The sequence below is a fragment of the Castanea sativa genome, chromosome 4 (genome assembly GCF_040712315.1).
Source record: "Castanea sativa cultivar Marrone di Chiusa Pesio chromosome 4, ASM4071231v1".
In the NCBI taxonomy this organism is placed as follows: domain Eukaryota; kingdom Viridiplantae; phylum Streptophyta; class Magnoliopsida; order Fagales; family Fagaceae; genus Castanea; species Castanea sativa.
Genome location: NC_134016.1, coordinates 29,471,960 through 29,485,690, shown reverse-complemented (window position 1 = coordinate 29,485,690; position 13,731 = coordinate 29,471,960). Strand labels below are relative to the sequence as shown.

Here is a 13,731-nt window from a genome sequence, read left to right as displayed (position 1 = left end):
ATTTAAGGTCCTATCCTTGTTTTTTAATGTGTCCAGTGACGTCAAGCTTATTTAATACCTTCTTGGCAACTTTTTATTCACTATATACGGGTTGCGCATGAGTCCCTAAAGAAAGAAGCTTATTTCAAGTTCTAGCTAGCTTATCTCTATCACTACTTTCAAGTTCCTCTCGCTTTTGCTCACCTTCTGCATATTGCAGGTTCTACTTTACTTCTATTTTTTTTTACTACAGTAATTAAAAAAAAAAAAACAATTACTTTATTTTATCTTTTAGGTTTTATGTATAATAATTTTAGCAAAAAAATGACCTCGCACCCTTAGTGCGGTGGTCACTCTACAAGTATAAATACTTGTGTGATATGGCAGGCAAGGGCCGGAGTTCAAGTCTCCAAGAGGGAGCTTCATACATATATAGACTTAGATTAGGCTAGAGTATAAATTCTATCTTGTACAAAAAAAAAAAAAAAAAGAAAAAAAAAAGAAGGTAGATAAATTGTTCCCAGACTGATTCAATTGGGCTAAGATTATCGAGTTGAGTAATGTGAATGATGTTGGGCATAAAACAATTTCTGAATCAAGTCAAATAGATATTCAATCAACTCAATCACTTCAATGGGTAGATACAGATAAGATGGAGACTACTATCTTTCTCCGACTCTTCCTTACGAAAATGCCATATAAATGATTGGAAAAAGAAGGGGAAAAAAAAAAAAAAATTACAACCATTTTCTGTAATAACTTAAAAACATTATTTTTTTTCTTAATAACAAACAAACAAAATAGAGTATACGGAGGCTAGTGACTCATTAATCATAATGAAAATATAGGAAGTTTCTAATCAATTGCACAGAATATTGTAGTCTGCAACTGATGTTTAGTAGCATCTAATACCAATACATAAGAACAAAGAGCCTCATTTTTTTTTTTGGAGCAATTTCTAACATAATTAAAGACACTTGAGTTCTCAAATTCTGAAAGAGTAAATGGTATATTTTCATTCAATATTAAGTATTAGTCACGCATCCATATTCAATATACACAGCCTGACATGAACCATTAAAGACTTATGAGTTGGAGAACCATGTACACTTGGCTATCTGAGATGGTTCTTGTGTAAGAAAAACTATATCAAGAGCAAAAATAATCATTAAGGCTAAAACTTGAAGGAAAGGTTCAATTGTCAGAAGACATTCTGCTCAAAGAAGGAGATGAGCTAAAAACTTCCTGACCAAGCTCTGTAATCTTGTTAATAAGAAGCATTTGCTCGGTCTCAAGCTGTATCATGTACTCTTCTTGCATATCCTCAAAGCTTTCTATCTCACTCAAAGCTGCTGAGAGTTCTTCAAGATTGCCATCCTCAATTAAAGATTGAAACTTGACCAACGTTTGCTTCATCTGATCAGACTCATTTTTAACAAACACAAGTTAGACATAAAAGCATTAAAATTTAAGTCATTCAAACTTATAGTTTCAGGATAATGGGTTTTTATACCTTGAGACACATACAGCATGAATAGACCAAAATGATCATTAATTATCTTAAGATAGTGGTTTTGACTAACAAGGAAATAGAATACGAAAATAGCGTTACAAATTGAAAATCCAACCATGATAATGAAATTTTTTGTGTTGGGATTGATTCAATAAAGTTGGAGTATGAATCTTGAATCCCTATGAAGAGTTATCAGTCAGAATTATACAGGCTCAAGTTCAGTAAGGTTGAATGAAGCAGATTGGTTTAGATAATGCAATCACATGGGAGAAGACTAATTTGTGATTTTGAACCAAAAGTTGTCAATGACATTTAGTCAAGTGGGAATCTGAGCTCATCTGATCACAATACCTGCTAGAAAGCGAAATATATATGGTCTAGGAAAAGAAATATATATCACCTGGCCAGAAATACGATGTGCTCTAGTTAAGGATGGTTCAGAATCTAAACTAGATTTCTTCTGTATTTCGGGAACTCTTCTCGTAATTTGAATATGAATCTCTCCCCTTTTAACCCCTTGCAGGGGTATCCACTTGTCAGATCTCTGATTCGGAGGCAATCTCTGATATTCTACAACACAATCACCTATACTTGATGTGGGTAGTAAAGCATTGTGGTCTTTTACATACAAAACTAAGGGGCTGCCATCATCAGGGAATTCTAAGGTCTGATTCCACTGGGGATTTAGAGTTTTGTAGATAACCTGCAATGGCACAGCAGTAAGGATTTGAGATAGTGCAATCTCACCAAAAGATTAATTGCAAGCGCACACAGCTATATGCTTCTTTCATAAATGATGGTCATCAATGTACATTAAATTACACAATCAATAACCAATTCAGCTTTTCCTCATTAAGACATGCATATAAGCCAAACATCATTTAGTCATGAAATTTTTTGGCAATGAGATTTCTTGAAAATGTGTTATTAAATCCACTATTCACATGGCTCCATGTGTGACAGGTGAAAAAAATAAGTAAAGAAGGGGTGACCAATTGAAACAGTTGAGAACTCATACTTGTGGTTAGATGCTCAAATGCAAGCAAACTACAGAGGAATGTACTGTGACTTTTATAAGAAATAAATCAATGGAATATTTTGTAAGGAACAAGTCAAAGGGATATATCTTAAGCAGAAAACTCTCTTTCCAGGCCACTGCACCATTGGGTCGAGATGGTATCTCCCCAAATCAAGGGCAGCATCTTTAGTATGTAAGTGTTTCTAACCATCTCCAAAAAAAAAAAAAAAACTCTTTCCAAAATTGAGAACTCTTTTATTATGTTTCAGAAACTTGATCATGACAGCTGAACTGGAAAATTAGCTAGCTGTATCATAATTGCAATAAAAATGTGATTGTCTCAAACCTTTGTTCTTTTCTTCAAGTTCCCATATTGTGCCCTCACATAGGGATCACTTGTCCCTCTGAGATCAGCTGCAACAAGGTCTTTTGCTTCAATGAGAACGAGTTCAATCCAGCCACTAACTGAACCTATGGTTGAACCCTGAAAATTACAAGCAAAGAAAAAGAAGAAAAAAAAAAAAAAAAGCGTATCAGAGTAGACACTTTTAATCTAAATAAGTACATATTAGGCACGACATCATTATGCTGAAAAAATTGGCAGGCTAAGCAAGTAAAGGTTGTATTTAATGCACAAAACTTCCCCCTCTGCAGGGTCTAGGGAAAGGAGGTTGGTAGCAATCCTCACCCCCAATTTTTAAGAGGCAGATTCTCAAATCAAATCCAAAATACATCGGTTGGGCAGAGGGCACTTGTCATTTCACCAAGGCCAGAACTCTGCAGGACAGACCACTCCACTAAGATAACAGTTTTTTATTTTTTATTTTTTAAATGACCAAGCTAACTCAGGACAAACCAAAATTCAATGTCAGCCTTTAATCTTTATATTGAGCAGGCTGAGCAGGCCAGGCCTAAAATTGCAACACCTGGTTCAGGAACATTCACAAGATCATGTCCATACACACACAGACAAACATGCTACATGCTCGTACACATACTGTCTCCTTTGTAAAGAATTGGGATCAGCCCAAAACTTTTCATGTCCTTGTTAAGGTTTTCTTTTCTGTATTTTCATATCTAATTGATTGGGATGATCTCTTTTCATTCTAATAAAAACATACCCTTGATCCGTCGAAGTCATCAACTCTGACTGCTTCTATTTGAAGCCTTAGCTCTCCTGAATTCACTTTTTCAAGGGGAACCCATACATCCCGTATTGACCCCTCCACCAGTCCTTCCAAATTTACTCGTGCGCAACCTATGTGGTCATCATTAAAGGTGTCTTCATTGTAGCATTTTATTTTAAGATATTCATCGCCTCCTATCTCATCAAATTCAAGCTTCTGGTTCCATATGGGATTTGAAGCATGCATAGACTTAGTTTTCTGGAGAGCCTGAAAAGGTCCACACATATATGTTACACCAGAAGTAACGCTAGAATGTTCAGGATATTTGACCTCGGTTCATATAACATGAGACTATGAAGAAAAGAGAAACCTACCTTTCCGTATTGCAATTTAACATATGGATCACACTTTCCAGATTTTTCTCTTGCAACAAGATCTTTTCCTTCCACAACAGTTATATTGATCTTCCTTCCAGTTCTTGCCAGAACAGTTGATGTCCCATTGATTGATTGGCGCAAGCTAAGATGATAGTTGTTCAAGCTGTGTGAACCATCCGAGAATTGCCATTCTTTTAAGACAAGTCTCACTGTCAACTGTAAAATTAATTTGAACGAGGGGAAAAAAATAAAAACAAGAACTTATATTTCAAAGAAGCATATTGTAGTGAGAAAACTAAAACAATTAATTATCATCCAAAAAAGAAAAAGAAAAAGAGACATATACCAGTTTAATATGGCAAAGAAACCCTATTCGCTGTTCAAGGTTTAGGTGAACTATTTTTTGGTCCAATAGTTGGTCGAAAACATGAAATATTTTTACAGGACAAGCGTATACAAGTTACAACTGGTCCAAAATATAATAACATTTCAACTAAAAGCCACCCCCCCCCCCCCTCCCCTCCCCTGCCTTTCACTCTCCTCTAGCCGGTAAGGCAATTGACTCCACCCATCATAACCAGTTGCTAGGTAATCCAAGGGCATTCCCCCATGACAGGCTAAGCAGTTTATGCTCATGCCTGGGTCAACTAAAAGCTCTATTAGATCTAGAGTAATCACAAGTACGTTAGACTGCTATTGATTCATGTAACATATGACGATATATCTTGCTGTAGTCAATATCAATCTGAGATGACAAAGTTCATCAAGTTGTTGGAACATGGGAGACTAATTTTATATTTTATAAGTAAAAACGCTGATGTGGAAAGAAGGAAGAAGAAGAAAAAATCATGGGACACAAAAGTTATAAATATAGGGAAGAGATATGACTTGTCATGAGATTTATAATGTTTACCTCCCCTGACTGAGCCCCCTCAAATGGAATAACCATTTCAACTTCTGTTCCACCAAACGCATGCTTGGCTATTACACCAGAGTCGGGTCCTATTGCCCAAAATGTTGTGGAATCATCTGCGACATACTTCATCTGCTCATAGGATACAAGAATTCAACTTTGCTAACATTTTAATGAGTAATTGATATGCATAGTACATATTCTGAGAGCAAACAAGGGTAATGGATGGACAATTTTCGGACTATCAGTTGATAACACGTTTGTTAGCAACATGAATAAATTATTGTGTGCTCAATTGAAAATGTGATAATTGCATAATTGGTCATGATATGTTATGATTCAGACCTAGCCATTTATTTAAGTCAGGCTACTTAGCAATATAAGGAAATGTATTTTAACATAATATCATTATGGCACAATTCACACTTGATTTTTGACTAGTGTCTCAAGCATGTCACTGTACATTTAAGGTGCAGAAACCAACTAATTATACATCAAATAGTGATGGACCATGGCTTTATAATCTGAGACACTGGCATCAAGAATGCTAGTACCTTAATTTCGCAACTTGCTAGATAGTCATACTTCACACTATTCGGGGTAGACTCATAAAGATGGAATCGAATAGTTCCTGTCTCTTCATGTAAAACCATATTGAATGATGAATTCCATGTGGGACTTGAGCCTAATCTCACATCTGTCCTCCTAGTTAACTCTTCAAGTTCAACTTCCACAAATGTCTGCAGATCTTTATCAATACGGAGCTCTTCTAAAGTGCCATTTGTAGAAGAATTTTGCTGCCTTCTCAATGAGTTCCCTCTCAAGCTAGTCCGAGAAAGTTTACTTGCTGAAATGACTGTCACATAAATGCTACCACCAACAGCCTTTTTCCTTAGGTCTACAGCTGGCAAAGAGTAACAACGGCGGCGAGGTTCAACCATCGTCTTAGCCAGGGTGTCAGTGAAAGTTTTAACCTGCAAAGAACATATTATCAGATTAAGCTATTATATTTTCCTAAGAGTATAGCCAGAGTCATCATATTGGCCATCTAAAATTTGCTTTAGTATCACTCAGATGCTATTGTTTATTACACCGGAAGAAACATCGAAAACAAAAAGCACTTCACCAAATTCAGGTGAGTATATACCATATTGACGTGAAAGGAGATATGGTAATAATATTAAAGCATTACATCGGATTACTATCTGTTGTATAACCAGCTTAGTTTCCAGAAAATTGGGTTTCATCAAATGTAGTAAGCATTTATTAGAATAATGGTTAAATAATAAAAATCATCATTTCTTATCAACCTATACTTTTGGGACAAGTCGTAGGTGTTGTTGGGTTCAAACCATGTCTCCAATTTACCTCCCATTTTGGGTTGCACCTAATGGAGAGGACTTTGGGACCACATGAGGGTGAGTGTTAGAATAATCATGAAATGATTAATTTCACCATTTTCTATCTGCTTCTATGTTCGGGCCAATTCTAATTTATCAGCATTCTCCTGAATAGCAATTTCCCAATTTAATTTTAGAAAAATTTCAGTAGTTGTGATACAAACATTATATAACTGGATCTTTCCAGAACCATTTATGGAAAATAGAAATGCTGTGATTTGAAATGCACTTTTCTACTATCAATGCTGCAGAAGCTGCATCAAAACAACTCAATAAACTAATAAGGAAGATACCAGATCAAGATCAACTGAAGCCAGCTCACATAAAGAAATCCAGTCTAAATTAATTCTTTATGTGATTGAATATGGTCACTTTAGAAACCCACCAGCCAAGAAGAAACACCAGGCAATGCTGTGGCTGGTAGCGATTGGCTTCCACCACTTCCAAAGGCTACTCCAATTCTCACTTCAGGGGTTGACACAAATGAATACAAAATTCCCTTCCCCTCCAGAACAGGCATCAAGAGAAGCTGTAAAATGTAATCCACTGAATGAATAACAATTAGAAACACTGAAACTGCTTTTTCAGAAATACACAGCAATCAGTGCCTTTAGAAACTGCAGAACATTGAAATTTCAGAGACACAAAAATCTAAGCAGTCATCAAATCAGGGCAAACCATTCTTTATGAGAGCAAAAAGGACCAAATTAACATAAAAAAGACACAAAAACTCTAACTAAGACACATCAATGCTATAGCCATTCAACATCTGCCAAGGATATCATGTAAGATGGAATCAACTCTAACTTTAAATACAAGAATCTGAATGCATGCTACATCAGGTAAAAACTCAAAATGTGAAATAAAATGAAGAGAAAAAATCCGTCCAATTTTATTTATAAGGGACAGCCTAAACATCTACAACTTCAAAAATTCAGCCAAAAAAAAAAAAATCTACAACTTCAAAAGCTGACTAGCATTAACTTGATTATTCCCTTCATGGGCACCTCACACATCGTGGTCAATGCGTAAAAGGTTACCTCCAACAAGATATCTATTTTTTGGTTACACAAGTTCTTAGTGGATCTTGAACCCATGACCTTACCATCCACCTTGCTCTTACATGGAAAGGAGATTCCATTTGATCTAGAGCTCATTGGCTCCTCCAACACAATCCTTGAACCTCCAAGATTCACATTCTCACAAACTAATAAATCAAAATGACCATCCAGTTTCTTTTACTTTTGTAATATATGATTTGTACTATCCTTTCAAGCTGTGTGTGTGTGTGTGTGTGAGAGAGAGAGAGAGAGAGAGAAATACTGTACATACATCACCCTTGATATGAAGGTTATTTATAATAATCCGTGCAGTCCCCATTGGCTTGGCCAGCTTAGCATGCAACAAAATGCTCATATCGGTTGTGTCCCAGTCAAAACCCAATCGCATGATTCGCTGTCAACATAAAGATGCTTCATGAAGATTCCAAGAATTTAGCAACAAAATTTCACTGCTTGACTCAAGAAGACAAACCAGCAATCAAAACAATAAACCACAATAGGTGACTGCAAGAATATACTGAAATTTTGAAGTATTATTACGTAAATTACTTAACCAGGCAATCTGATACTTATGCTGTTACAGTCATGTCAGACACCAAGGCCAGAGTCTATACATAATTAGTGTCATGATTTCTTTCAGGCCACTGAATCAAACATTTCTTATCTGTCTAGGCATGATAGAGTAGCAGGCTTGCAGCTGTGCTTCTGTTTTTGATATTTACTAAAAAAAATCACCCACTAACATAATAGACAATTTTAACTTTTACATGCCAAGATGACAGTTTTACACCCCAGACAAAAACAAAGGTCGATGTTTACCTTGACAAGTGCAAAGTGAATTGTATCTAAAATTTCAGTAGAGCACATTCTTTTATATTTTCGTTACAACTTGATCCCTCGACCATTTTCAATGCTTTCAAGGTTTGTTATTTTGTACTCTTCTTCTCATTCAACACACACACGCTCAGACACAGAAAATTTAAAGAAGTTTTTAGATAAAACTGGTTGCAGAGAACCATAGTTAGTGACTTGACCAATACATGGCAAGTCAAAAGGCTAATTGCACATCTTAAAAAGCCATTGAAACAAGTATTTATATACATTACTGGTATGAAATTGAAGAACACAGATATTACTTGGAGGCATCAGCAGTACCTGATGCTTTATTTGGTAGAAATTATTAAGAGGTTGTTATTTCAGAGATAACAAAGGCTATATGGTAGAAATTCCACTTGGAACCAGTGATGGACTTAAATCAATACTTAAAAATTGCTTACTAGAGAGTTTAAATTTTCCTTGGATCTCCCTCTGCATTTGAGGAAACACAAATGTACTTACATTAATGTATGTAAAATTTCAAGAAAATAAAATAAAATAAAGAAAACACACACACAAGGCCTAGGTCAGTATCTGATAACTAATTAGGCCAATTCTTCAATCATTTTAACATCCATTATATAGCTAAGCCAACATGGAAGTGCTGAATTTTAAAAGAATGACATAATGGCCAATTCCTTGTTTATAGCAAACACAGAAGCTGATCACTACCAGCTTATAAAATTAAGGCAACTCAGACTTGCCTTTAACAATAAAAGCAACAAGCAAGAAGTAACCAGCATGACCAAAGCACCTGATAGAACGTTAACCGGAACAAGACATTAAAAAAAAAAAAAAAAAAAAAAAAAAAACTGAAAAAGGATTCTACCTCAAACAATAAAACCTGAAAAAGGATTTCAATCAGGTTGACTAACATATAAACAGTAGAGAAACGATAAAAGAAATCTTCCTATCTGTAAAAACCTCCTTTCTAAGCTTTTATATCGGATTTTGAAAAAGGCTTGTTCTTGATATAATATCTAAAATTCAACACACACCCCCGCACCTGCCCCCCCCCCCCAAAAAAAAAAGTGAACCTTGTCAAGAGAATGGGATACACATAAAATTTCAGAACTAAAAATCAGAAACCAAACCTGATCACCCAAAGTTAACCAGCTAGTCCCTTGAAGACCCAGGCTTGGTGGGCTTGAACCCAGTGAAAATTCAAGCAAGTCAATTTTTTCCTACATGATAACTTTTCTTCAGTATAGAAGTAGCATTCGGTTAACATCAGTCTAAAGATACGGTTAATGAATGAATTTAAAAGAAAAAGTAGACCACTTACAATAAGCCTTGATTTTCGGTGCTTTAACCGTTTCTGCAAAAGAGTAGATTTTCTAATTAAGTTTATCATTATAAAATGTAATGTATGTATGTACGCCAAACTAAGGGGAGATATTCTACTGAAGCACTTATAATATTGGTAACAAGTATGAACACAATTTCTTCCAGCATTAGGTTGCAGCATATCAATTCCAAGGACTTTATGACAATGGAGGAAAAGAGAATATCAGTACTCCTGTCAAGTTGTCAATAATGGAATGGCAACACGGAATCAACTACTCTAATATCCATTTCTGGACATTTCTTTTCAATAAAATTTATAAAACATTGTAATCCCACTAATAGGAGGGTCATGGATTAATTCTAAGTTGATCTAGGGGGAAAAATTTTGATCTTGTCATGATCTAAATAATAGATCTACTGTAGAAACTATTAATTACACTGTATTTGTCATCAGATCAAACTTACACCAAAATTTTTCAGAAAGGAATCAATTTATGAACATGCTAGTACAACTATTTAATCAGTATAAGTTTGAGAAGCATGCTAACAGAATTAATTAACATGGTGTAGATGAATTTATTAAACCATAAAAACATGCAAATACTAGCAAGCAATGAAACATCGAGCAGAGGAGTTGCATAATTTCTGTGTTGAGTGAACAAAAGTGAATCTCAAGTATAATGAAGTACAGGATCTCACCTCAACAATGGATGAGAACCTTAATGAGAGCTTTGGGTTAATGAAGTTAGGCCATACTTCCATCAACAGCCTATTCAACCATTCACAGTGCTCCAACGGTGTTATTGCCTACAAAAATGCAAATGGATAAAAATCGACTTCATAAATCTCAAAGACTCAATGTTCACATAACCAAAAAGAAGCAAATGTGAAGTTACTGAGGTGTTCTGTATGACTCGCTTCCATTTTTCATTCAAGTCTTCGACAAGTATTCGTTGTTGATAAGTCCCATACTGCACACATGAAAGTGACATCATGTTATCACCATGTATGATTTCAAAACTCATTAACCAAAAAACCTAAAGCACATTATGTGTGAAACAATGACAAAGTATAGAGGCCTTTTGAACTGATTAAAATTAATGCATAATTCCGTTAAGCAGAAGCCTATTATAGAACTAGACTTTATTGAATCAAAAGAAGTGGGGAAAAAATCACAAATAATTTGAAGAATGTGACAGGTACAGTATGTGAAAAATTAAAACTATAATATAATGGATTTCTATTATGGCAGACAAGCCGAAAACAAAATTATACTCCTAACTTCAAACCCCAACATAAATAGCTTGGCCAAAAATTTATATAAAAAAATGTTTTAAGTTGGCAAAAGTACAGCTATATTTTGGTCCTGCACTGATGTTTCAAATGCTACAGCAAATGAGTTCCTTAGTTTGTGCTCAAAGATATCTCTTGTATAAAGATAGCATGCTCAAGTTTGTAACAACAACTTAGTTCCCTGGATTATTTCCCCCCCTTTTTCTTTTGGATAGGTAAACAGAACTCATACACTGGTATGGGATTGGATTCATGACTTTATCCTCACCCCCTATATATGGGGGAGGAATGCAACACCATTGGCAGTTTACATGATGATTATTTTAAAGGAGAAAGAAAGGGTGACATAATGGCACACAACAATTAAAAGGAAAAAGAAATATAAAAAACCTATCAACTTGTTTCTATGTTATATGAGTAAACATTTCTGGATTTCCTCATTTTTATAATGGGTGAGATTAGATGACACTAAAACTAATTGAAACTCAGCGCTACTACAAAGGAAACATAGGATCTTATTGGGTGCAATAATGCTCCATTCCACAATGAACACAACAATGTAAAAGCTATTTCAACTACATGCCAGAAATGGGTTTGCCACAAATGTGCGTGTGCAGATATATGTGTGTGTGTGGGTGTGACAAAGGACAGTACTTAGATTCTCTTCTTATTTGTACATAGTCTGTTTTTTTTTTCTTCTGTTTTTCTATATATATATATTTTTTTGTTACTTCATGCGGCTTGCAAGAAGTAGCCTTGTTTGATAAAATTTTTCTTACTTATCCAAAAAAAGAGAAGATCTTGTCTTTGTAACTCAATTTTTTATTCAACCATCAATGCAGCACAAATAATGAAAAGAAACAAAGAAAATAATAAAAGGAGAAATATCAATACATGATTATCCACCACCAAAAATTGGTTCAAAGAGTGCTCCCACTTACTGCATTTATTTTTTCATAGGAAATCTATTTATTGGATAAACTTCTGCAAGAATGCATACCAGAATAGCTTTCCACACACACACACACACACATGCACACACACATACACATATATAAGTTGTTGCTTGGTGTAAACTCCCATCATTTTTTCTATCTGAGCATACTAAAGGATATCCTTTTTTTTTCTTCCTTTTTTTATATAAGTAACATCTGTCAAAGCATATCTTCTCTCCATCAAAGTTGCCTATTGAATTTGCATAAACTAATAAAAAATTAAATAAACAATAATTTCTATTTCAATTTTGGGTATAATTTCAATTGTTTTTATGTAATAATTAATCAATGGCAAAGGAATGGTTTGGAAGATGCAATTCAGATTTCATAAGGAAGAAATTACATATTCAAGTACAATACTTATACTGTCAAAAAGATGTGGGATAACCTGCTGTGCAAGGCAAGCTTTAGCCTGAATAAAGAAATATATAAAGCTAATAATAAACTCAACAAGAACTCAGTCAGGAATAGCAGCAGAACTAGATATTATATATTTACATAAAGACACACACAAACACACACACACCATTAAAAAAAATTTAGAAGACTTGTAGAGATATGCAAAAGTTTAATGTAGCAGAATTCTGGGGAAAAGTGCAACACAGAGCAATAAATTTATATTAAAAAAAGCCACATAGATTAGCAATGAAATAAAAGGCCAAATTCACCAATCACCACTGTTGAGGAGGAAAAGAAACATCACTGTATACTTGTAAAGCTCTAAATTCAACCACCCCCCCCCCCCCCCCCAAAAAAAACTGTTCAAAGTAAACAACACAGACCAGACAATTTCATTTCCTCATAATTAATTAGTATGCAATAATTACTGAACACAATCATAACTAAAAGAGCTTTTAAAAAGAGCAACATAACAATAAAGTCAGTCAATTTCACTTAAACCAAAACAACACCCAAAAAAAATAAAGTAACAATCTTTTTAATTTCTTTTTTTTTTTTTCATAGAAAGAATCATGAAAACAAAAGGAGAACTATAAAGAAATTACCTGCATAGTTGCCCAGACAGCAACAATGAGTGGAACCCAATTGGTAAAAGAGAAAACCCATCTCTCAATAGCCCAAGCAATCAATATTAGAGGAATCAAGAACGGAATTAGAGGCGTCTCTTCTATGATACGGTGCACGTACTCCACAACCATATCATAACTTAAAGCTCTCTTTTTCCACCTACCCATTTGAGAAAGCACCCAGCTGAACCAGTTTCTGGCTTCTCTATATCCTTACATACAACAAATAATAGTTATCCATGCCTCCATGGTCATGTCAAAAAAATATTCCCATGTAAAACAAGAACTCCCTTTCAAAAAAGTCAGAAATGTTAAGATATTTCCGGGATAATGGTGGAATAAGATATTTTGTTTTCATCAGTTAAAGAAGCCAAAGGCCCCAGAAAGGAAAAGGTGAAATAAGCTGAGGGAGAGAGAGCCAGAGACATTGGAAAAAGTACGTTATTTATACAAAACAAGAAACAAAGGAAAAGGAAAGGTCTAAAGTCAGCGATAAACTCAGAAAAGATTTAACTTTATATTTTTTAGAGTCTGGAAGTATTTGTCATTTTTGTGTTAAGGGACGGTTTTGTTGTCCGTATTATTGCAAAGCTACCTGTACTTTCCTTAGTACTAGTATTTTAATAATTTCTTTATTAAAATAATATTTTAACCTCTAAACTTTATTGTAAGTTTTTTATCATTAAACTTTAAAAAAAATTCATTTTTGTAAGATATTAAAAATATTCGACATTCTATTCTTAAATTTTAAAAATGATATATTTTTTTTTATTCTTGAACTATTGAAAAAAATTCTTTTTTTTTTTTTCATTTCATCTTTTAATTTTTTTTATTTATCAAAATAGTTTATATTTCCAAGGTTAAATT

The 13,731-nt window shown here is 34.4% G+C and overlaps 1 protein-coding gene across 1 annotated transcript; it reads right to left on the bottom strand.

Moving 5' to 3' along the window:
• Window positions 1-961: 961 nt before the first annotated feature.
• LOC142631776 (uncharacterized) lies at window positions 962-13,300 on the bottom strand. Its single transcript, XM_075806089.1, has 14 exons — window positions 12,844-13,300; window positions 10,448-10,522; window positions 10,251-10,358; window positions 9,550-9,582; window positions 9,359-9,448; window positions 7,660-7,782; window positions 6,713-6,856; window positions 5,482-5,901; window positions 4,928-5,059; window positions 4,012-4,230; window positions 3,632-3,904; window positions 2,857-2,994; window positions 1,893-2,195; window positions 962-1,395 (listed from the first exon to the last, which is right to left on the bottom strand). The coding sequence occupies exons 1-14, from the start codon at window positions 13,030-13,032 to the stop codon at window positions 1,174-1,176; spliced, it is 2,469 nt and encodes an 822-aa protein (XP_075662204.1). The 5' UTR covers window positions 13,033-13,300; the 3' UTR covers window positions 962-1,173.
• Window positions 13,301-13,731: the final 431 nt, after the last annotated feature.